The sequence below is a fragment of the Bubalus bubalis genome, chromosome 1 (assembly GCF_019923935.1).
Source record: "Bubalus bubalis isolate 160015118507 breed Murrah chromosome 1, NDDB_SH_1, whole genome shotgun sequence".
Taxonomy (NCBI): domain Eukaryota; kingdom Metazoa; phylum Chordata; class Mammalia; order Artiodactyla; family Bovidae; genus Bubalus; species Bubalus bubalis.
In genome coordinates, this window is record NC_059157.1 from 47,166,511 (window position 1) to 47,191,863 (window position 25,353).

A 25,353-nucleotide genomic window follows, 5' to 3' on the forward strand; every position below is an offset into this window, starting at 1 on the left:
AACCAGCTGAGCTGAGGGAAGTCCATCATACATGCACACTACTACATATAAAATAGATGATCAAGAGAGACCTACTGTATAGTAAAGGGAGCTTTATTTAGTATTCTCTGGTGACCTACCTGGGAGAAGACTGAACAAGAATGGGTATGTGTATGTTTATAATTGAATTCTTTTCTGTACACCTGAAACTAGCACAATGTTTGAGTCAAATATACTCCAATATAAAATAAAAATTAAATTTAAAAAAATTGGCACACATTTTCAGCATTATTTCTTGGACTTGTAGAAAGAATTGAAATGATAATTACAAAGAATTATAATACTGTTATTATTGATCCATATATGGCTCTCTATTATTAATTTTCTTAGTTTTTATAACACAATAAGTACTTGTGGACCACCTAATACAAAAGCAAGGATCTCAACATTAAACCACATCTAACCATGTAATTTTAAAGCCTCTGCAATTTTAAATGTGGTTTTATTAGTTAGCATTATTTTGATCTGATAAAACTTCTAAAATGTATTTTTAATTGGAGGATAATTGCTTTACAGTGTTGTGCTGGTCTCTATACCTGTGAATCAGCCACAGATATACATGTGTCCCCTCCCTCTTGAACCTCCCAGCCCCCCGTCCAGGTTGTCGCAGAGTGCTGGGCTGCGCTCCCTGTTACACAGCAACTTCCCTTCAGTCGCCTGCCGTACATACAGTGGCGTGCGTGTCAGCGCTGCTCTGTACATTTGCCCCACCCTTTCCTTCCCCCTCTGTCCACAAGTCTGTTCTCTGTGTCTGCGTCTGTGTCCCTGCCCTGCCATTTTTTAAGCACTAAATTTTTTATTTCTTAATGAAAGTATAGGTAGTACCAATTCTTATGATGGAAGATAATCTCAAAAATATAAGCAAGTTGTACATAGACTGAACATGCACTGTTAGAGTAGATGGGCTTTAGAGTCAGACTTTCAAACTTGGACTCCCCTGGTGGCTCAGACAGTAAAGTGTCTGCCTACAATGTGGGAGACCTGGGTTCTATCCCTGGGTTGGGAAGATCTCCTGGAGAAGGAAATGGCAACCCACTCCAGTATTCTTGCCTGGAAAATCCCATGGATGGAGAAGCCTGGTAGGCTATGGTCCATGGGGTTGCAAAGAGTCTGGACATGACTGAGCGACTTCCCTTTCTTTCTTTCTTTCAAACTTGTGGCATCAGACAAATTATTACCCTGAACGCCATTTGATAATCAGGAAAACTGGGGAAATTGCTGTCTCAAATTTGTAAGGATTAAAGTACTGTTTGAGATATCCCCTGGTGCTTAGTATGTTTTACTGTTTTAATGCCTTGCTGTCTGTCTGAATGTTTTCATTGTGTGCTTGGATGCTTTACATCCCCACTAGATGGCATTGGTTGGCCAGTTTAATTCTAACTGTCCAACCCATCTGAATCTTTTGCCTTAAGAGGAAAAATACTTAGGGTAAACACTATTGAAAGTGTTATACACTTGATTTCAGGTAAAATTAGAAAGGATTACCTATACTGTGAAAAAATCACATTCAGTATACACATTCATAAAAACAAAATATTAAATAATTAAACATATTAAGGAACAGCTTTGTTGCTAAGTCACTTCAGTCATGTCCAACTCTGTGTGACCCCATAGATGGCAGCCCACCAGGCTCCCCCCGTCCCTGGGATCCTCCAGGCAAGAACACTGGAGTGGGTTGCCATTTCCTTCTCCAATGCATGAAAACGAAAAGTGAAAGTGAAGTCGCTCAGTCGTGTTCAACTTAGTGACCCCATGGACTGCAGCCTACCAGGCTCCTCCATCCATGGGATTTTCCAGAATGGTCAGACAATATAGAGCTAATGTGGCTTAAACTATATTAGCAGTTTACGTTTTGTTTCAAGTGCAGTAGAAAACCATTGATGAATTTTAAGCAAAGAAGTGTGAGGATGTTATTTATGTTTTTAAAAGATCATTCTGACACTGCTGCATTTCAAAGACACCACTAAAGAGATTGAAAAGAGACGCCATAAAGTTGAAAATAATATTTATAACACATGAGCAAGCAAATGACTTATCTAAAATATACTACGAATTCCTGCAAATAAAGAAGAAAAAAGACAACAACAATAGAAAAATTGGTAAAACACCTGAAGAGTCACTTCACAAAAGGAATTCTAGGGCTTCCCCGGTGGCTCAGTGGTAAAGAATTCACCTGCCAGTTCAGGGGACACGGGTTCAATCCTTGTTCCAGGAAGATCTCACATGCCAAGGAGCAGCTAAGCCCAGATGGAAAACTATCGAGCTTGTGCTCTAGGGCCCAGGAACCAACTACTGAGCCCATGTGCTGCGACTACTGAAGCTCAAGTGCCCTAGAGCCCATGCTCAGCCACAGGAGAGGCCACCGCAGTGAGGAGCCCACTGGCCACAACTAGAGAGAACCCGAAGACCCAGCACAACCAAGAATAAATAATAAAGAAATAAATTTTTTTTTAAAAAGAAATTCTGTATGGCCCACAAACATGGAAAAGTGCTCAACTATATTACTAGGTGGGGGAAAGCAAATTAAAATCACAGTAAGAAACCATGACACACCCATATGATGGGCAAAAATGTGTAACACCAGGGTAGACAAGGATGTTCAAAGCAGCAGCTTTGTGAGAGTCAATTCATAAGCCACTGTGGAAGTGTTCAGTGATGTCAAAGGCAGAATTCCATTCCTCAGTAAATACCCTGTAGAACACCTGTGTATCAGCACAAGAGTACTTTTATACATGAGTACTCTTAGTTAAGAATGCTTAACTCTCGAAAAGTTAAGAATACCTAACTACCAAAAAATGGGGGAAAACAGAAATGTTCCTTGACTGGAGAGTGGATAACCCATTCATTCTATTAAATTAGATGTTGCCATAAGACATCAAAAATGAAAAGCACGATAGCCTAGTGGCATTTCCCCAGCTCAGTGGTTAAGAATTTGCCTGCAGTGCAGGAGATGCCGGTTCTATCCCTGGGTCAGGAAGATCCCCTGAAGAAGGAAATGGCAACCCACTCCAGTATTCTTGCCTGGAAAATCCCATGAACAGCGGAGCCTGGCTGGCTACAGTCCATACCGTCCAAAGAGTTGGACACAACTGAAGCAACTTAGCATGAGTAGCCACAAGTACCAAAAAAGGATGTCTTAAAAAATGATAAGCAAAAAAAGAAGATAGAAATAAATGTGTATAGTACAGTTCCATTTAGATAAAATTCATAAACAGGCAAAACAAAATTACGTTGTTTAGGAATGTATATGCCGAGTTGATGGCTTTTGATCAATTGACCAATAAAGAATTAATGCTTTTGAACTGTGGTGCTGGACTACAAAGAGATCAAACCAGCCAATCCTAAAGGAAATCAACCCTGAATATTCATTGGAAGGATTGATGCTGAAGCTGAAGCTCCTATACTTTGACCACCTGAAGCAAAGAGCCAGCTCATTGGAAAAGACCCTGCCTGATGCTGGAAAAGATTGAGGGCAGGAGGAGAAGGGAGCAACAGAGGGTGAGATGGTTGGATGGCATCACTGACTCGATGGACATGAGTCTGCATAAGCTCCGGGAGTTGGTGATGGACAGGGAAGCTTGGTGTGCTGCAGTCCATGGGGTCACAAAGTCAGACACAGCTTGGCGATTGAACAACTTGCGTTTGTTAAACTAGAATGGTTGTGACCTCTGATGTCAGTTATAGCTCAGTTTTTAAAAAATGCCTTTGGTGGGAGAGGCGAGGCTGTCAACATGAGGGCTGTGTTCTCTTCTTCAATCAGGATGGTAGTTACTCGTGTACTTGCTTTATGTTTATTCATCCAGCTATACTTTGTTTCATGTTCTTTGCTGCATGTTTTACTTCAACCATAAAACATTTTTAAAAATGCACACTGATTCCTGCATTCACAGGGGAGTGTGCATGGGCAAAAATGGCAGCAGAGAAAGCATGCTGCTGCTGCTAAGTCGCTTCAGTCGTGTCCGACTCTGTGCGACCCCATGGACTGCAGCCCACCAGGCTTCTCCGTCCCTGGGATTCTCCAGGCAAGAACACTGGAGTGGGTTGCCATTTCCTTCTCCAATGCATGAAAGTGGAAAGTGAAAGTGAAGTCACTCAGTCATGTCTGACTCTTAGCGACCCCATGGACTGCAGCCCACCAGGCTCCTCCGTTCATGGGATTTTCCAGGCAAGAGTACTGGAATGGGGTGCCATTGCCTTCTCCCAGAGAAAGCATAGTGGAGGTGAAAGATACTGGAGTAGAGGCTTGGACCAGGGCCGTGGTGGCAGCAGAGATGGACGCAAACAGATCCAGGAGGCAGGTCTAATGGGCTTTGCTAACAGATTGTTTCCTCTTGTTCTTTGTGATAGTTCACAAACCAGAAAAAGTCACGTGGACAGAAGCTGCTGGAACCATCCGGGATGGATTACGAGTCTATACAGCCCTGCATTATCTTTCTCATCTCTCGCCTGGAAAATCCGTGCTGATAATGGACGGAGCAAGTGTAGGTGCTAATAGTTTTGTTAAAAAACAGACCATCATGTCAGTGTATGGCAAAAACCACTACAATACTGTAAAGTAATTAGCCTCCAGTTGAAATAATAAATTAAATTTTTTTTTAAAAAGACCAAAATAGGATACTTAGGAAATTGAGAAATGGGCCATCCACTTACTAATACAGTGTATTGCCAGTTAACTGATTCACTGATTTCCTATACCAAACTCCCATTTTCTAAAATAAGCAGCTTTTATCAATAGATGATAAAAGTGTTTAGTTTCTTACTGCTTTGAATCTGCTAGTACTTTAAAAAAGCAGACAAGCCATTTTTATTCATGCCTGTTACACAAAACTTGAAATAGCTCCTAAAATCTTTGAAGCTAGACCCCAGGTCTCCCTGCCTATTTTGTATCATATCTCTCATACTTACACTTATGTGATTAAGGTGTTTCATTTATAGATATATCACACAAGATCAAAACTGTACTAATTTAAACATGTTACATATATGTAGTGATGTATAAACATCATGTTGATACATGATAAACATCAAAATATAAAGACACTAAAAGATTACATAAAAATCTAAAAATGTTAGATTTTATATCTGACTGTTGATGAAAATGATTTTTCTTTGGAAAAAAAAGGCAGTCTTCGTTGGCTTCAGCCCTGTGTCCAACATCAAGATAGTAGTTATTTCCCTGAACTAACTTACAGGTCAGCAAAAGAATGGAACTTTTGAAGTGCTTTTATTTTCAAAGAGAGGTTGCTGGACTTGTATATGTACCATATAATTAGCTTAGTACATTATGCTGACAAGGCCCTTAATGGCCCATTTTTCTCTTTCCAAGGTCATGTTCTGAATTCGGCCTGCCTCCATCCTTGAGGTTATGTGCTGCAGTCAGACTGGCTGGGAGCCTGTAGCACACACAGCTTTTCCTTGAGGCAGTCTATCAGTGCTTCCCTTTCTAATAAGCTTGTCCTATTTTTTCTTTGTATCAGACAAGATTTTAAAATATACTGAAGTAGCACTAAACTGTTACTCTTTATTAAAAAAACAACCTAGCAGATGAATTAGACACAGCCTCCGCCCTCTCTGTAACCCCATTGTGTATTCCCCCACACAGGCACTTGGTACAATAGCCATTCAGTTAGCACACCACAGAGGAGCCAAAGTGATTTCAACAGCCTGCAGCCTTGAAGACAAGCAGTTTCTTGAAAGATTTAGGCCTCCTATAGGTGAGTAATAGTGTTCAACACAGACTTGAATACATAAATTTTGAAGAGATATCATATCACCTTGAAAACTCTATTTGTAAAACAAACTGCAAAATGCCAAATGCGTGTCATTTTTAAAATGCACTTAGTTCCTGTGCTAAGTCCAAGGTTACTTAAGTTTACACTGTAATTATTTGGGTTTTTCTGTTGTTGTTTTCTTTTGGCCACACAGTGTGGCACATGGGATCTTAGTTCCCCAGGGAGAGGACCCATGCCCCTCTGCTGTGTGAGCACTAGACCCCTAGCGAAGTCCCAGTTACTTTTCAGATTTTTTTCTTCTTTGCCCCATTATCAACTTAGTCAAGTTTGAATTAGGTGAACTTTGACACAGTTCAGAAACACCTGATACCTCTTTAATTTTTTTAGTCAATAAGTCATATTTTTGTATCACTTTTCGTTTCTCAACCTCTTTTACCTGGTGATATATACCTAAAGGGGCCCACAGAGAATGAGATGGTTGGATGGCATCACCAACTCAATGGACATGAGTCTGAGGAAACGCAGAGAGATGGTAAAGGATAGGGAAGCCTGGCATGCTGCAGTTCATGGGGTTGCAAAGAGTTGGATACAACTTAGCGACTGAACAACAAATGTCCCTAAAGTTGCCTGTTTCCTGTGATTCACTGGCATGGGAGATGAGCCAGTTAAACAGAAACCCAGGTCACATATAGTTTAGGATAAACAGGATATGGCATCAGCTGGGGAGCTCTTGAAAGGACTGACCCTATCCCAAAAGCAATGCACATGGAAAAGAAAAAATAGAGATTGACAAAATAGAATGGAGATGGGAATGGAATTTAGTAGATTGGAGTTAACAGAATTAACATTGGAGATTAACAGATGAAGAGAAGAGCAGAGTGTAAGGCCTGCAGGAAGGAAAGTAAGATTCACTGGGTGTTAATATGAATGATAGTTCCTTAAATCCTCAACAACCCTGTGCCAAGTAACTGGGAAACAGCATCTCAGAATTTAGTTTTTCCAAAGATGTGCCAGGGTGTGTACCACTAGGCCTGGAATGGGATTTGAACCCAGGCCTGTCTAACAGTAAAGCCTGGGTTATTTCCATGGTTATGTTATGCTTTTGGCAGATAACCAAGAAATGGAAAGAAGGTTGAAACAGGCATTGAGAAAGGAGGGAGATAAGAAAAAAGGAAAAAAAGAAGAGATTGAAAATGGAGGGGAGGAGCATAAATAGTACTGCGGACAAGGAGCAGTTTCCTCTTGGTTAACCCTGCCCTTCCCTCCTGTCTCCGCACGCCCACCCCCAAGACTTCAGTCAGTACTGGACTGACTACACCTTGAACCTGAGCAGCTCTGAGCAGAATTCTCTGTAATGAGAAGGTATTCAAAGATACAAAAATGAAATAGAGATGTATCTTCATTTTCCAATTCAAATTGAGGTTTTTAAAAAAATATTTATTATATTTGGTTGCATCAGCTCTTAGTTGTAGCATGTGGGATCTAAGTAGATCCCTGACCAGGGATTGAACCTGGTCTCCCTGCTTTGGGAGCAGTAGTCTAGCCACTGGACCACCAGGGAAGTCCCCAAATTCTGAGATCTTTTAGTTCTCATTGGCTTGTTCTCTTAATATAGTGCTTTAAAACAACCAGTTAAAGTTAGTTTTATTTTCACTGACTCTGCTTAGAATAATCCTGTTTTGTTTTTTCACCTTAAGGAATTTTTGTTTTGTTTTGTTTTGGAGGGCAAGTCAGGGGATGCCGGTACAGGTTGGGATTTCTGTGACTGAGAAAGGATAAAACTGCCTGTAGTAGAGAAGTACCAAATCCAGAATAGATCTTTGTACTTTTGAGCTCTGAACTCTATTAAATCTGAACATTCTTAAGAAATTGTTTAATCTTTCAGTTCATATCTATATAGGTACATTTGCTAAATTAGAGAGTCTCAGTTCTGGCAAAATACCCTTTAGCTATAAAGAACAGTCCTCTGTGTCAACAGATCAACCTTGGAATATGTTATCTGTAGAATGCTCATATTTTAATTTATTGACTATACCAGTTTCTTCATCCTTTCATCCTTACCAACACTGGGTTAGATGAGTGAAAAACAGGATAATTCAGATTCAATAACTGCTTCAACCATTTAATTCATTTCAGAGATGAGAAATTTATTTACTTTTCTTGCTCTTGCTCTGGGAGCTGTGCTGATCACATAGGGAACAGTACAATCGCCTGACTTGCTGTCCTTTGCAGCTCGAGTGATCGATGTTTCTAACGGGAAAGCCCATGTGGCTGAAAGCTGTTTAGAAGAAACAGGTGGCCTCGGAGTGGACATTGTCCTAGATGCTGGAGGTGGGCACTTTACTAAATCAGGAGTCTCTGTCATTTTTTTTATTGTGATGGGTAAATTTCTGGGAAAAAATAGAACCAGGAAGTAATTACTTACATATTTATTAAGTTGAGTTCAAGAGTTTTTTTAACTTTTTGAATTGGAGCTTCTTCATTTTATTCCCATTTTAAGCACCATCAGAAGAGAGAACATGCTTACCTTTTAAAAAAGGATGCATGCGTGCTTAGTTGCTTCAGTCATGTCCGACTCTGCAACCCTATGGGCTATGGCCCACCAAGCTCCTCTGTCCAGGCAGGAATACTGGAGTGAGTTCCTATGCCCTCCTCCACGGGATCTTCCCAACTCGGGGAGTGAACCCTTGTCTCACGTCTCCTGCATTAGCAGGCCGGTTCTTTACTGCTGGGGGCTTCCATGGTGGTTCAGTCGGTAAAGAACCCACCTGTAATGCGGGAGATTTGGGTTCAATCCCTGGGTTGGGAAGATCCTCTGGAGAAGGGAACGGCTACCCACTCCAGTATGCTGGCCTGGAGAATTCCATGGACTGTGTAGTCCATGGGGTCTCAAAGAGACTGAGTGACTTTCACTTTCCCTTCTTTACTGATGGTGCCACCTGGGAAGCCCTTTGAAGTCTAGGCATGGGAATTTAAGTATCTCGACAAGAAATCTGGGGCCTCCCTGGTTGTGCTTGTAATGGTTGTGCTCAGTCACTCAGTCATGTCTGACTCCTTGTGAGCAGCAGCCCGCCACGCTCTTCTGTCCATGGTATTTTCCAGGCAAAAATACTGGAGTGGATTGCTATCTGCCAGAGGGCTTTTCCTGACGCAGGGATTGAACCTGCGTCTCCTGCATTAGGAGGCGGATTCTTCACGGGTTCGGAGGTTCTTGGATTAGTTCAGGTCTCAGTCAGTCACTTGTTTCTGCTATGTGTGGCTGCCTTCTGTGGGATGGTGAGCTTCTGCAGTCCCTTTTTGGAAAATGCAGAGAACTTTTTTGCATTTTACCTTCCTTGAACTTTTGTAGTTTAACCAATAGCTATTTAACACCTAATCTCTACACACTTAGGTAGTGCCACTGCACCTTAAGAATAGGTTTCACAAGCCTGCCAAGGGATTCTATTTATATTTTGTTAGAATTTATCTTCTAAGATCATAACAAATGGATCTATGGCCATAGCTGTTTCTTTTAGCCAGTATTTTCAAGATTTGAAATTAACTCAGAAAAATCTTTCAGTGGAAGTGAATGTATAGTTCATTAACTTTTCAAATGGACATTTCAATAATTACATCAAAGTAGGACATTCTTGAATCTATGAGTTCCTTACTCAGGAGTCAGCTTTCCCCAGAGTATTAAGCTATCAACGGTACGATTGAAACGGTCAGACTTAGTGGTGCGTGCTGTTATCCTGTCTGATTTTCAAACTGAAAGAAATGTTTTATCTTTAGTTATCTCATTTATAATTAAATCTAAAGTAAATTTTATGAACAGTTTTAATGCAAAAGTCTATTTTAAGGTGTCTGAATACATCGTATGTTACCTTGTTCTAAGAAAAATGCTTCCTTGTTACATTAAAAGTAAACAGAACTAGTTTGAAGAATAAATTTTTATCAGATTACTGTAAAATATATGTTCTCTCCCTCTCTTTCTTTTTAAACAATTCTTCTGTAAGTGAGGTTATATAGTAAAGATGACGAACCAGCTGAAAAATTACAACTACTACCACATAAACATGATATCATCACCCTTCTTGGTGTTGGAGGCCACTGGGTAACAACAGAAGAAAACCTGCAGGTATTATCAGAAACAATAAAGCATTACTATCCACCAATAGCATATAATTAACAAAGAATGATGCCTAAGTGTTTTAGCACGGTGTGGTTAAATTTGTATAAATTTTTAATTATTTCCTATTTTTAAAGAAATATAGCTTTTTTTTTTTTTTTTTTTTAACTTTAGCTGTTGGCCAAGATGTTGAAATATAGTTGAAATATAGCAGAGGAGTTCATTTAACTTTTATTTAGTGGTTTGGAAATAATGACTTCTAAATTTTTTAATAGTATTTCAAATAAGATTTTTTTTTCCCTAGTAACAAACATTCATGTTGACATATACTTAGCAAAATATTTCTATATAAAATGACAATTTCTTAATTATTCAAATTAGAATTTACTGTGTGTGTGTGTGTGTGTGTGTGCGTGTGTGTAGTTTTCCATTTTTACATTTCTTCCAGTTTTACATTTCTCAGCAAAATTCAGGGATTTTTATTATGGTGATATTCACATACCAGAATTCTCATGTTCCATTCTCGATGATTTTCTAACATCCTCATGAAACTGACTGGTGAGTAGCAGCTAGAAATCTCACACACACACACACACACACACATTGGTGAGTAGCAGCTAAAAATCACACACACACACACACTGGTGAGTAGCATCTAGAAATCTCACACACACACACTCACACACATAAACACACACATTGGTGAGTAACAGCTAGAAATCACACACATACACACACTGAGTAGCAGCTAAAAATCACACACACACACACACACTGGTGAGTAGCATCTAGAAATCTCACACACACACACTCACACACATAAACACACACATTGGTGAGTAGCAGCTAGAAATCACACACACACACACACACACTGGTGAGTAGCATCTAGAAATCTCACACACACACACACACACACACACTGGTGAGTAGCAGCTAGAAATCACACACACACATACACACACACACTGGTGAGTAGCAGCTAGAGATCACACACACACACACACTGGTGAGTAACAGCTAGAAATCTCACTCACACACACACACTGGTGAGTAGCAGCTAGAAATCGCACACACACACACACACAGAAACACAGACACCCGTAATACCACATTATCACCTCTGGATTGGCCTTGCATTTTGACCTTGCTGTTTCATAATTTTGGACAATGAATTAGAAAAGAAATTACACTGTACATACTGTTACTAAAGTCTGTGTGCTGATTACTTGCAATTTGGGTATTACTTGTGTAAAAATTTTTCTGACCTAAGATACCAATCATTCTCCTGCTATTAAACTCACAATAACTGAGCGTTCTTTGTGTATTTTATCCAAGCTGGATCCTCCAGATAGTCATTGCCTTTTCCTCAAGGGAGCAGCAGTGGCTTTCCTTAATGATGAAGTTTGGAATCTGTCAAATGTACAACAGGGAAAGTATCTTTATATCCTTTTTCCTACCGATTTGAATTTCTGGCTTGAAATGTACCTTGTATTCTCATCATTAAATTCTGTAATAATGGTAATAGCTAGTTCCAAGTGTGTATAGGTACTTATTTAAATATGAAAACAACCCTGTGAAATTTAAGTATTGTTATTATCCCTCTGTCACAAGTAAAGAAACAGAAGGATAAAAGGTTAATACACGCGCAAGGATGCAGCTGGCAAGTGCCAGGACAGGAATCACCCAAGCTGTCTCGCTCGTTTCTGAATGAGAAATCAAACTATAGGAGACATGGAAAAATTTACTTCATTTTAATCTGGCCTCAAGAAAATCAGAGGCACCTTAAGAGACTACGTCTGTATTCCTATGGCAGCACTGCACAAAGCATTTCAGAATATTCATCTACATTAAAGATGGGGGGCGGCGTTGTTAAGAATATCAGTGCTAGGAAATCTTTATCAAAGAAAGATGGATTGATTATTTTTAATGGAAGTGATTCAGTAACAAATCGAGTGTAAAATAGAATCATTCCATTTTAGTAAAAGTAATCAAGTTTTCTTGAGACTCTGAAAGCAGTTCTGAAAGAAAGGTCCAAACCTCTTTAGAGCGAGGTCAATTTAAGAATAAACATTTTGTTTCTGAGATGCCTGTCTTAAAGGCAGCTGTACCTGGTAAAATGTTTAATATTAATATATTGGATAAATATTAATACATTCTCGTTACTTAATAGAGTATAATTGTGCATGAAGAGACTTGCATGTCTCATTGAACATCATTATTTTTATCAAATGCATATTGTATATGCGTGCTATGTACAAGGCCAGCCTCCTCTAAAATCTATGGCAAGCTTATTTCAGAGCCTTCAAATAGTAGTATTTAATTAGTATATTCCATATTTTGAGTTTTAAAGAGTTCATTTCAAAACCAGAACATTCCCTTAATGTAGTGAATGTGTGTATTTAAAGTATTTTTGATTAAATATTTTCCTATTAAATTTGGAATAAACAATTTTTAACTCTCTAAAAGAATTATTTAAATTTCAGCTTTAAATAATGAAATGTCCAATAACACTGTAATTCTCAGGAATACCATGGGATGTTAATTATAGACACTGTATTAAAAGTAACACAAGTTAGCAGTTTTGAATCTTACATGTCTGAAGGCAGGCTGGCTGCCTCTGCCTGTATTACTTAATTCTCTCAACTGCTCTCCTTTCCCCCACACCGTAAGATTTTAACCTCTCTGACAAACCCATGGACCAAGTTAAAATATGACATGTTTATGAGAAATGTTAAATTTTCAAAAATCAGAAATACATATTTTATATATATATACACATACACACACACACACTTACACATACCATTGGCAATTTCATTAACAGAAGAAAGCGAATTTGCAGTAACAAAGAGTGAATCAGTATTCTTTAGGTCCTTTAAAAAATATCTTTAAAGTAGCTTATGTTTCTATTTTCTCCCTTACATTTCCTAGAGTCCTGAATCAAACTTTAGTCCTCACTTGTGCAAACCCCCCTCAGCTGCATCACACATGAGCCAGTTGATGCTTATGATTTATATAGAGATAGCCTTCCAATTGTGTGATTATACATCATAAATAATTCTCCTGTACTATCAGTTAGGCGATGGCACCCCACTCCAGTACTCTTGCCTGGAAAATCTCATGGACGGAGGAGCCTGGTGGGCTGCAGTCCATGGGGTCGCAAGAGTTGGACACAACTGAGTGACTTCACTTTGACTTTTCACTTTCATGCATTGGAGAAGGAAATGGCAACCCACTCCAGTGTTCTTGCCTGGAGAATCCCAGGGATGGGGGAGCCTGGTGGGCTGCCATCTATGGGGTCACACAGAGTCGGACACGACTGAAGCGACTTAGCAGCAGCAGCAGCAGTTATATAGACTCTCAGCTCTAATATTATTTCAATTAAATGACTAGAGTTTTTAATTTTATACTGTTTATTCTTATTTGCATATGTTAGACACAGAGATTATTAACTTGCTTGCATACATACCATATATCAGCTAGCTTAATAAATGTGCACCTAAAGTAAGAAATATAAGTGCTAAAATTTTTAACTAAAATACCATATTTAGCGCTAAGATGAAACCCTGACCCATTCTGTTATTAATACCATTCACGTGGGTTAACACTAGTCATTACTTAAGGAGAAACATTAGGCTTCTTTCATCACTTGTCCTTTGAAGTTTTATGCTCTATTATGTCACTCTCTCTCTCAAATCACTTCCACCATTTTCCTGGTTTAGAGGTAGACCTGGACAGCTTACAGAATTTGTTACAAAAATAGGTGACCTGCTTAGCATCCTCTGCTTATCAGATAGTTTTATTTACTCCTTTACATTGTCACCTTAACAGTCTTTTCCAGCTACGTATCTTAAAAGATGTGATGGAGAAGTTATCAACTGGTGTTTTTAGGTATGCTAAACAACCAAATCATTGTTCTTGTTTATTTTTCTATTCTCCAAGAGATAAAATGGGCATTCCCATTTTTGTTTCAGCTTTCTCAGTATACTTGTTGCCACCATATGTTACATTTTGCTTAAACAGCTGCTGTTTAATATTTCTAAAGTGTATCCTGTGATACACCAGTAAGTAATTATTCCCTAAGATAGAAGTGGTTCATGAGTTTTCTTTACTGCATTCCATACTGTATCAGCCCCTTCGCTTATCCACATCACCCCTCCCAAAGCAATTTGAAATAACCCACAGGTAGACAGGAGGGAAAAGTACAATTTTTTTTCAGCTGAATCTGTTTATCAAAAAAGAGGAATTAAAAAAGGGAATGGAGAGAATGGGTCTTTTCCCCTTCCAAAATCTAACCACTTTTAATAGTGGAAATATTAATGGACAAATTTTACTTAAAGTAATAGAGTTGAACTACAGCAATTGTCAACTACCCTGCTGTGTACTCTCCTCATCCTTAACTAGACATTTCTAATAATTTCATTCTTCCTCAGACCTCAGTTGGATGAACCCATTCCACTATACGAGGCAAAAGTTACAATGGAAGTTGTTCAGAAAAATCAAGGAAGAAAGAAGCAAGTTGTTCAGTTTTAATGTTCTCTCTGACCTCAGTTGGATGAACCAGTTCCAGTATTTGAAGCCAGAGCTTCCTTGGAAATTGTTTATAAAAGTCAAGGAACCTAAAAGCAAGTTTTGTGTTTTTAAGTATATTTTCCTGCTGAAACAAGATGCTCATTTATTTGAAGTATTTGAAAAGTATCTGAAAAAAATTATCGTACAGACAGACGGTCGAAGCAGTTGTAAATTTTAACATCTAAAAGGAATATTCTGAAAGTCTTTTAAATTATTGTCCCTATATATTTGCCTCTTATAAATTGTTTACATGAAGAAAAACTGTCATCGGAATCCACACTATGTCGACAAAGCTGTTGGGAGTCTTGCTATGTCAAAATACTTTTCTGATGAACTCCTTTCTCAATACTTACCTTCTTTAAACATCCTTTGCTGTCGTAATTTAATACTTGGAATATATTTTCAAGTATCAAAGGATCTAGCCAAGAGAAAGCTAAATTTTTTTTTTCTTCAAATATTCATTCACTCCAGGGTTTCCTCAGGATGGAACCAGAGCAACACTAACGCGCCCGTGACCTCTGCAGTGTTTTTCGTGAATGGCCGCAGCGGCGATGCCGGCTGGGGCCGCTTTGGGGGGGTCGGGAGGGGAGGCCCAGGCCCCTCTGCAGCCCTGGACGTCTCCGCTGAGCTCCGGAAGCTTACCGAAGCGGCAGCTCAAGTGTGACGTTTCCTTTCTTCCTGGCGCCTCGCTGCGGATTTAAATAGCACTCAGCTCTCCCGGCGCGCTTCCCAGCCACCTAGCCCCGGGAGGTCAGGCTGGCGCGCCCGGGGAACGTCCTGGGACACAAGCGACAGCAGCGCGTCTCCCGCCGCGGGAGGAACATGGTGTGGGTGACCCGCGCGAACGCCCCGCCGCGCACGCGCCACGAGAGGCTTGGGGACGGGGCCGCGCGAGGGCCCCATCGCGCACGCGCAATGAGCGGCTCGGGGGCGGGGTCACGCGGAGGCGGAGCCCGGACGCGCGGGAACCTCCTGCCGGGCTGGCCTCCTCGGCCTCCGCCGCGCGTTATGGACCTGTCTGTGCCTGGGTACTCGCCCAGTTTCAAAAGGCCGCCCGAGACACTGCGGCTCCGCCGGAAAAGGGGTCGGAGCCTCGGCGCCACTTCGTCGCCCGCAGAGCGGCCGGAGCCGGCGACCCGCCGCGCCGCCCGAGCGGCCGGGCTGCCCCTCCGCCCTTTCCCGGCGACGGGCAGAGGCGGAGGCGGCGGCCCGGCCGGGGCCCGAAGGAACCCCTTCGCCCGCCTGGACAACCGGCCGCGGGCCGCCTCCGAGCCTCCCGAGGGCCCGCCCCGCGGCCAGCAGGAGGCGCCTGGCCCGGTGAGTGTCCTCGCGCCCTGGAGCCGAGGGGACTCTCGTAACAGTCCGGAGGTCGATTCGGCCGTGAAGTAGGGCTGGCGGGGCTCTCGCGTCCCGGGAGGGAAATGGGCGCCGAGTTGAAGTCGCCCGCGGCCTCGGATTGCCCGGTGGTGGGGGGCGGCGTGAAGTGCGCTCCGCGAGCGGCCGCGGGGCGTGCGGGGCTGGCCGGTCCCGAGGAGCGGACCCTGCATCTCCCACGCTCCCGTCCGGTGCCCGGCCTGCGGAGCCTGGGCGGCCGCCGCGGAGTAGAAAGGATGAGAGGTCAGTGGGCGTGTGGCTCCGAGTTGTCCTGAAGCCACCCGGGGAAGGCCCCCGTTTGAGGGGAAGAATACAGGACCCTCTTTCCTGCGGCATTCAGTGCGTCCCTTCTCCCGCCGTCCAAATTATTCTGGATTTAGAGGAATGGTGAGGATTGATCAGGGGGTCAGAATTTACCCCATGAATGATTTGTCTTACTCCAAAACCTTTTGTATCTTTTGAGTTGAGATTATTGATTATTGAGTTATCAATTGTGCAGACCACCTGCCTTCTTCCCCGTGCATTTTGATGGTTAAAGTTCAGACACAAAGCTGAAGTGACACTCTCCGTCACACTGATTTGGGCTCCTGTGAATTCCGGGGCTTATTGAGAAACTTGTGTGCCAGGTGAAGCTCTGGAGATTTAAAGCGAACTCCAGCATCATTTAGAATTTAAAAGGACCATTTTTTTCACCTCAGTTTTTAGATTCTAATCAAGAAAATGATTTGCTCTGGGAAGAGAAGGTTCCTGAAAGAACAGCCATTACAGAATTACACCAGGTAATACTTTTGAAATGTCATTAGAGTGTATATTTTTATAAATTCAGACTGCTGAGAAGCGTTTTACTTGGAAAATCGTTTACCAGAGAGCCCTGTGTAATCATTTCTACCAGACTTGAAAGGACCGCCGGCATCAGCCTTGGTAAAGGACTTTGTATGTAGTAGTAACAGTTTATTATGGCACCAGTGCTAAAGCAGATATAGAGGTGAGGTTTCTTTTTCATAGGTAGTGATAAGTCCAACGCATCACTCAGAACCAGTGCCTCCAGGCTTATCCCGAGTTCCCCCAAGACCCAGTCTCCCTTCCTTGCAAGTGAATGGCCTTCAGGTTGGTTGGAAATAGTTCCCCCTTTCCTATTATTTTTAAATAGCATCACTTAAAAGAGTCGTTTTAATGTGGAGAACAGCGACTGGACAGCAGACAGTTTGGGGGAAGTGTTTGAGGCAGCAGACGCTTCTTCAACCAGCCTGAGAGGCTGATCAGAGGCCAGGTTCCCTGCAAGGAGCAGCTTAGCCCTGGCTCCAGAGTTTGGAAGCTAAAAAGTGCTTTTGAAAAAATGCTTGGAAGATTTGTGCTTTGACAGCAGTATAAATAGCAGGTTTTTTTAAATTATGATCATGAAAATAGTATTTCTCTTGTGACTAAACTATGTAGAAGTATAATAAAAGGCGAAAACTGCCTTTCCAACACTACCACCACCCCCAACAACAACAAATTCCCACTTTCCAGAGATACCATCACTGCTGATGGTTTAGTGTAGCTCCTTCTGGACGTTTTCACAGTGTGTAATTAGTTTCCAGTGTTATTTATTGTACAGTTGATAACATTTTGAGATTTCAGTAATCGTGAGCATGTTTAGTGGATGACTTCTGTAGATTGAAGGGTTTTTTCCTTAGTACTCTACTAATTTTTGTGTTCTTTGTTTTCTAAAAGACTCCTCATGTATCATTCTCCGAATCTGATATTCCACCCTCAGAAAGTACTGAGTTACCTGTGGACTGGAGCATTAAAACACGACTCCTTTTCACCTCTTCTCAACCCTTTACCTGGGCAGATCATTTGAAAGCCCAGGAAGAGGCTCAAGGTATCATCCAGCATTGCAGGGCAACAGAAGTTACTTTGCCTCAAAGTATACAGGTAATCCTGTGAGAAAATAGCTATGCTTTAAAGTAACAAATGAAGTATAAAAAGTACTTCTCTGCAAACCGTCAGCGATATTTCCTTCCATTAAGTTTTTCTTTGGACATTTAAGACACAGAGACGTGGGAAATTATTTTATTTTCCAAATGCCGCATCCATATACTTTTTAAAATCATACTGAGTAACTGTCTGTTAAATTTACAGACCTGTCCTGAGAATTACTCATTGTTACAGGCAAGAATTGTTTGAACTAAACTTCTTTTTAAGGCCTTTTGCGAAAAAAAATAGAAGGAAATGAAAAGCAATTGAGGAGTAGGATTGCAAAGAGATTTTACTGGTTTCCTCATATACTGTATTCTGCATTTTTTAAATGCGCTAACTCTTACCCGCTTGGGCGACAGTCTGTTGTAAATTTAGTAGAGTTAATGAGTTCTAGAAAGGTTTTCAAAAATGTAATTACCATTACTTTCAAGCAGCTCAACTCAAACTAGGTTAAAAGAGATTACCTTGGTTACCTCTTTTTTAATCAATAGATCCTGGTGATTTGTAATCGGGACTATTGGTTTTTACTGGCTACTTTTGAAAGAGTTTTGAGGCAAAGGAGTTGAATATAGTGTTATCTACACACATGCACCCTGCCCTGGGGTTGAGCATCATTGTTCTCAAGGAGGGTAGAGACAGGCAAATGCTCCTCTCTGTGTCCAGGTGTCCTTTCTGATATGTGGGTTATCAGACTAATTGCTGGCAAGGAAGCTTTTCCCAAATAATAAACTACACTTCAGCCTCTGTAACTGTTGTTAACACATTGCTACAGAAGAATAAATGTTCGGTATATTCAATGTCTTTTTAATTAAATTCTGTGTTTCTAATGGGGCAAAAACTGTCCAATATCATCTTTGGATTTTAGGATCCCAAACTCTCCACTGAGCTCCGCTGTGCTTTCCAGCGGAGCCTCATCTATTGGCTCCACCCTGCCTTGTCTTGGCTGCCATTGTTCCCTCGTATCGGAGCTGACAGAAAAATGGCTGGAAAGACAACCCCGTGGTCAAATGATGAAACCCTGCAGCATGTGTTAATGAGTGACTGGTAAGATGAATAAAAATTTGTGAATCCCATAGTGAATTTTCATTTTAGCAGTATTCTTTCCTTATTTATTATGTGTAATTGGACATTAGTAGATGGATTTCTCTGTCCTTCTGAATTATTTTATTAAAATGTTAATGATTAACTGCTGGAGAAGACTCTTGAGAGTCCGTTGAACAGCATGGAGATCAAGCCAGTCAATCCTAAAGGAAATCAACCCTGAATATTCATGGGAAGGACTGATGCTGAAGCTCCAATACTTAGGCCACCTGATGCTAAGAGCTGGCTCATTGGCAAAGACCCTGATGCTGGGAAAGATTGAAGGCATAAGAAGGGAGCAGCAGAGGATGAATTGGTTAGATAGCATCACTGACTCAATGGATGTGAATTTGAGTAAACTCCCCAAGATAGTGAAGGACGGGGCAACCTGGCATGCATAGTCCATGGGGTCACAGAGTCGGACATGACTTAGCAGCTGAAAAACAACAGCCATGATTACCAATTTAAACTGAGTTAAATTGTTTACTTTTGGGGAATTCCCTGGCAGTCCACTGGTTAGGGCTCGTAGCCTGAGTTCAGTCCTGGTCAGAGAACTGAGATCCTGCATTTTGTGTGGTACAGGCCACTCCCTGCCAAAATTTTTTTTCCTCAAATTGTTTACTTGTTTAGCTCTTATTCACTCCTTTTTTCCCCCCTCTGGCTGCATTGCAGAGCTTGTGGGATCTTGGTTCCCCAACCAGGGTTAGAACCCATGCACCCTGCGGTGGAAGCCAGGAGTACTAACCGCTAGGCTGACAGGGAACTCCCACCTCTTGTTCTCTCTTTATATAGTTATAGAATGCATATAAGTATTTGATGACTATATAGAGACAATTCTTTAATATTACTTCTTGTTAATGGCTGTGTCCCTTCTCATCAGTAGAAGCTGCTTATTAAAAGTCAGCAACCTGATATCAACCTCAACTGCTTTGTCTAAAGAAAAAATGGCAAGCATTTAAATGTTAAACGCTACTTGTTAAAGTATTTAGAATTCATCAGTGAGTCCCGTGACCAATTTCAGTCCTTTAAAAAGCCAAGTTGTATGTCATGGGAAAAATTCAGACCATTACCTGTAATAATTGTGTTTGAAATCAGGTGAGGATCAAGTGATATAGAAATTTTCAACATTGAGTTGACATTTTAATAATGGCTAAAGAAAAATATTTTTCTTCATAGGTCTGTGAGCTTTACTTCTCTATATAACCTGCTGAAGACAAAACTTTGCCCTTATTTCTACGTTTGTACCTATCAGTTTACTATCCTGTTCCGTGCAGCAGGGTTAGCAGGAGATGATGTAATCACGGCTCTCATATCTCCTACAACTAGAGGTATAAGAGAAGCTATGAAAAACGAAGGTAAAACTATACCTTTAAAGTGAGAATACCAAACTGTAAACACCTTAAAAGTTAAAATTTGAACTGTCTTCTAACAGTTGAATTATCTTCTACAACTTTTATCTTGTTACTTTAAAAATCACTTCATTTCTTCACTTTGGTTTTTTTTCTTAGCATTTAATTAAGTTATCCGTTGTACATAGCTTTAAGTTACATTCCCTTCTCTAGTCTCTAAACATATGTCAAGCTGGAAAGTCCCAATCTGAATATACTCCTGTAGAATTTCTTTTATAGTACAAATTATCTACAGTCTTCTAATAATTTGATTTTTAAACTTTGTCAACACATTAGTAGATCATGAAGTCTGTTCAGTGGACTTATTCAGCACTTTTTTAAAAAGTGAAAGAGTAATATATACTCGATGAAAGATTACCAAGTGTAGTGAGAATATGTATTGTCCTGAACCATTTGTTTAAGGAGATATATGAGTATTGTGAGCCACTGTCAAGAAAGCATGGAAAACACTGCTTTAATGATCAAGTGTAGAAACTCATTTTCAAATATTCTCTACAAGTCAACAAGACTGTTAATTCTTTCAGAGTATATTAAATAAAACATAGTTATATTTTTCTTTTCTCATGTAGGTATTGAGTTTTCTCTGCCTTTAATAAAAGAAAATGGCCCTGAGAAGAGGAAAGTGTCTGGAACAGGCTTGCGACACGGGGAGTATGTGATTAAGATAACCTTTTACGTCATCCATGTGACTTAAGGATTCAATGTAGAGGAAACAGCTTTATGAAATGTGAACCCTAACTAACTGTAGCAATGTCCTAGGGAGCAAGCCATCAGTGATGAGGATGAAGAAGAAAGTTTTTCCTGGCTGGAAGAGATGGGTGTGCAAGATAAAATTAAAAAACCAGACGTGCTTTCTATCAAGCTGTATCCTTTCAGTTACTGTTAACTCAAATTGGTTTTCATTGAATTCAGTTAGTGAGCAATGTAATTTGTTTGTTTGTTTGTTTTGGATGAGGATGTAGGATCTTAGTTCCCTGACCAGGGATCGAACCTGTGCCCCCGTAGTGGAAGGTCAGAGTCCTAACCACTGGACCACTAGGGAATTCTCTTGAGCAATGTAATATTGACTGGAAGTTTCCTTTTGCTATTATCTTAAAGTATCCTTAAGATCATATTCAAACTTAACTTGCCACATGACATTAAAAAGCAAACCCCTAAGAGCAGTAAAACAAGAAAAATTAAAGTTTTTTTTAAGTCAAAATATTCCGTTTTGGGTAAATTTGGGGAGGGGAATGGAATGGATTTTTGACTAGAGAAGAAATTCATTTTTCTAAGGAATATCAATTTCTAGCATATTCAGATGGTCATAAAGAAATTATTTTGATTATTAGGATGCCTTATAATTGCAAGAGCTTCCCTGGTGGCTCAGATGGTAAAGAATCTGCCTGCGGTCAGGAGACTTGGGTTCAATCCCTGGGTCGAGAAGATTCCCCTGGAGAAGGAAATGGCAACCCACTTCAATACTCATGCCTGGAGAATCCCATGAACAGCGTAGCTGGCAGGCTACAGTCCATGGGGTCGCAAAGAGTCGGACCTAACTGAGCGACTAACACTTTCACTTCACTTTCATGATTGCAGTGAAGAGAATTAGCAAGAGCATTTTATTTGGAGTAGGGAAAAGGGTTCCTGGTGAGTCAAGATTAAGATAACCACTGTTACTGTTGGTATGGGATTTGCATTTGTAATTTCCTTGATTGTCATGTTCAGGCGTAAAGAGATACATGAAGTACAAATGGATCACAGACCAGAGTCTGTTGTGTTGGTGAAGGGAATGAATACCTTTACACTGCTAAATTTTTTGATCAACTGTAAGAGTTTAATTGCTACCTCAGGTCCACAGGCAGGACTTCCACCAACCCTCTTATCCCCAGTAGCTTTCCGAGGTGCCACAATGCAAATGCTTAAGGTAATAAAAAGGAAAGAAATTCTGTACTAATTGTCATCACCTAACTTCTGAAGACATATTTTCCCCTTTTTTGATAGGATGAATTCTTGGTTTTTTAAATAGCTCAACTTCTTTACAGGGGCTTTCCTGGTAGCTCAGTGGTAAAGAATCTGCCTGCAATGCAGGAGACATGGGTTTCAATCCCTGGGTCAGGAAGATCCCCTGGAGGAGGAAATAGCAAGCCACACCAGTATTCTTGTCTGAAGAATCCCATGGACAGAGCTGCAGGGCTACAGTTCATGGGATAGTAGAGTCGTAAAGAGTCAGACACAACTGAGTGACTAAACCACAACCTTTTTACATGGTGCACATTTTCTTTCCTGTGAGTAAAAAAATTCCTTGATATGAAGTTGTTTCAAAGGAATTATATGAACTATACTAATTATTTGAAATGTTGTATTTGAATTATTGCTATAGGAAAAGTTGCTTAATTTTATTTCGTCTTTCTGAACCACTGAAAGAACAGAGCCAACCAAGAATGTTATGTTACATTGTTGTTGTTTAGTCACTAACTCGTGTCCAGCTCTTTGTGACCCCATGGACTATAGCCTCATCAAGCTCCTCTGTCCATGAGATTTTTCCAGTCAAGTATACTGTGAGTTGGTTGCCATTTCCTTCTCCAGGGGATCTTCCCGACCTAGGGATCAAACCCACATCTCCTGCCTTGGCAGGTGGATTCTTTACCACTGAGCCATGAGGGAAGCCCCATTTTCAAATTACAGTAGGTCTCAAAAACTGGATCATGGATAAGTGAAAACAATCTCTCTCCGTATTGTTGAAGAAATACGCGTGCAGTTTTGATGTGAATTACATGGTGAATAACAGCAACAGAACCTTTTTATTTTCTTAATACTATGCATTGAATGCACTTTAATAAACCACAAAGGATACCATTACTAGAAGTTATTTTCCCTAGAACTAGTACTTCCATTGACAGTCTCATAATTTGGAGGAGAGGATGCTGGAAGCTGAGAATTTCTGAACAGGTTTACTCACGAAACTTTCTTGTGGTGAACCTTATGAACTACTTTTGTTCCCTAACTGTTAAAGAGAGGAATGCCCAAATGAGAAGTTATTGGTCACATTTTTAGCTGGGGACAAAAGGTAAATGGTACCATAACTTTCTTTAAAATTTTCTTGAAGGCTCGAAGTGTGAATGTGAAGACACAAGCTCTTTCTGGATACAGAAATCAGTTTAGCTTGGAGATTACAGGCCCCATTATGCCTCATTCTCTACACTCTGTGACGATGCTACTCCAGTCTTCACAGAATGGGTCGTTTTCTGCAGGACTGTATACACATGAGCCAACTGCTGTATTTAATATCTGCCCACCAAAGGATAATGTACTGGATAAGGTAAGTAGACAGCTGGTAAACAAATTTAGCTGTAGTCTTCTCAAACTACATAAAAGTGAAAGTCGCTCAGTCGTGTGCTCTTTGTGACCCCATGGACCATACAGTCCATGGAATTCTCTAGGCCAGAATACTGGAGTGGGTAGCCTTTCCCTTCTCCAGGGGATCTTCCCAGTCCAGTGATCGAACCCAGGTCTCCTGCATTCAGGCAGATAGATTCTTTAGTAACTGAGAGCTATCAGAGAAGCTTTCAAACTACATGGATGGAGGAAATCAGTCATTTGTGATGAGCCAAACTGGTGTTCTAAGTTATTAAACTGTACTAAGTATTAATTAGCAAGAGGAAGGGAAAAATGACTGTTTTTTTGAGGAGATAAATTCTATGAAAATTAGCAAGAGGAAGGGAAAAATGACTTAGTTTTTTTTTGAGGAGATAAATTCTATGAATTCACACTGTTACAGGAAACATTTACTAAAGAACTTCCCTAACAAAAGGCATGTTATTTTTGTGGTCCTTTCGGATGCAGAACTTAACAGTACCTGATTCCTTTTATAAATTATTGGAAGATTAATAATTATGGATATTATTTAACCCCCGTGCCTTTTTTCTATTTAAGTTTTTCTTAGATGTGGGGGGGAGGTGGGGGAGAGAGCTACTTGGTAAGTTCTACGTGATACAGAAGTTTCTAGATATGTATCACACACTTTGTAAAAAGCCTTTAATTTTGAACATGTAAATTTTTATTTACTTATAAGGCCTTTTAAACTTTTTATCAGTTTGCCAGACTTCTGAAAATAACCAGAATTAGCATTTGGGGATGCTGTAATTGTGTAGAAATTCTCAGGGTGAGCATCTGTTGATCATGATAAATTTGCCTTTATAATCATCAATGAGGCATCAGTCAAAGATCCCATGGTAATTTTAACAACTCATCGGTGTTCGGACTCATGCTTTTTACTGACTTCCTTACAAATTTTCACAGGAGGCTGTTCACAAGGAGCTTGCCAATTGTGGATTGCACCCTAAAACTCTGGACCACCTTTGTCAAACACCAATACTGGGAAAATTGTCCTTACGGCATGTGGAAATGAGGGACTACATTTATAATTGGAGATCCTGAACACCAAAGTAAGCCTAAAAGGAATCTATGAGGAAAAAAGCCTTCTAGCAAGGAAATTCAAGATGGCTTTAAAGTTCACTTTGGAAGTTACCCAAATGTTTACAGATATTAATCTTTCACAGTAACCTTTTATTACATGCACTAAGTGTAAGAGTAGGATTAAGGTTTTAAAATTTTGTTTTTACTCTTTTGATGAAGATAAAACTTTTTTAAAACTTGAATGAAAATTCTAGATCCATTAATTATAAACTGGGTAGAAAAATGAGTGTTTCAATGCAAATGGAAATTGAGGATTAGTATCCATTATCTTGAGACACTGTGAGTAAGGGCATTGGGGCAAAACTAACAGTTGACTTAGGAGACAGCTTGTCTACTGGGCTGACCGATGGTGCTTCCACCTCAGCTGTTTCCCTGTTTATGATTCCACTGTTCTCAAATACTTGTTTTAATGCGTGTTCATTCCGATTAGGGTATTTTGTATTCCGTATAGAATAGGGTCAAGAGTTGTAAAGTTTGCTCAGCTGTCATGACAAAGCAGTATTTAGTATGTTCTTGTAGGTTATTTGTGTGTGTGTGTGTGTGTGTGTGTGTGTGTGTGTATACATATATAATTCAAATTTTCCCAAATAAAAGTGCTTAGAAATCAAAAGCATTG

The 25,353-nt window shown here is 40.3% G+C and overlaps 2 protein-coding genes across 9 annotated transcripts in view; both read left to right on the forward strand.

Moving 5' to 3' along the window:
* Nucleotides 1-14,821, forward strand: part of CRYZL1 (crystallin zeta like 1) — a 34,172-nt gene extending 19,351 nt beyond the window's left edge. For 3 of the 6 annotated variants that reach the window (XM_044939480.1, XM_006048227.4, XM_025281405.3), the window contains 7 exons: nucleotides 4,387-4,520; nucleotides 5,642-5,753; nucleotides 8,004-8,102; nucleotides 9,767-9,888; nucleotides 11,218-11,323; nucleotides 13,728-13,773; nucleotides 14,316-14,507. In XM_044939480.1, coding sequence (XP_044795415.1) covers nucleotides 4,387-4,520; nucleotides 5,642-5,753; nucleotides 8,004-8,102; nucleotides 9,767-9,888; nucleotides 11,218-11,323; nucleotides 13,728-13,773; nucleotides 14,316-14,415 — 719 coding nt within the window. In that variant the 3' untranslated portion in view covers nucleotides 14,416-14,507. Of the gene's footprint in view, nucleotides 1-4,386; nucleotides 4,521-5,641; nucleotides 5,754-8,003; nucleotides 8,103-9,766; nucleotides 9,889-11,217; nucleotides 11,324-13,705; nucleotides 13,774-14,315 lie in introns of all 6 variants that reach the window. The other 3 variants (XM_006048229.4, XR_006549632.2, XM_006048228.4) reach the window with 3 other exon arrangements.
* Nucleotides 14,822-15,094: 273 nt separating this feature from the next.
* Nucleotides 15,095-25,347, forward strand: DONSON (DNA replication fork stabilization factor DONSON). Of its 3 annotated transcripts, XM_025281382.3 has the most exons (11): nucleotides 15,095-15,771; nucleotides 16,527-16,607; nucleotides 16,834-16,935; nucleotides 17,542-17,745; nucleotides 18,656-18,834; nucleotides 20,047-20,225; nucleotides 20,849-20,930; nucleotides 21,039-21,143; nucleotides 21,987-22,185; nucleotides 23,368-23,580; nucleotides 24,561-25,347. In XM_025281382.3, exons 1-11 carry the CDS (start codon nucleotides 15,277-15,279, stop codon nucleotides 24,696-24,698), a joined length of 1,977 nt encoding a protein of 658 aa, XP_025137167.1. In that variant the 5' UTR covers nucleotides 15,095-15,276; the 3' UTR covers nucleotides 24,699-25,347. The 3 variants fall into 3 exon arrangements, with proteins under 3 accessions (XP_025137167.1, XP_006048298.1, XP_025137184.1); XM_006048236.4 differs by lacking the exon at nucleotides 16,834-16,935; XM_025281399.3 differs by lacking the exons at nucleotides 16,834-16,935; nucleotides 17,542-17,745.
* Nucleotides 25,348-25,353: the final 6 nt, after the last annotated feature.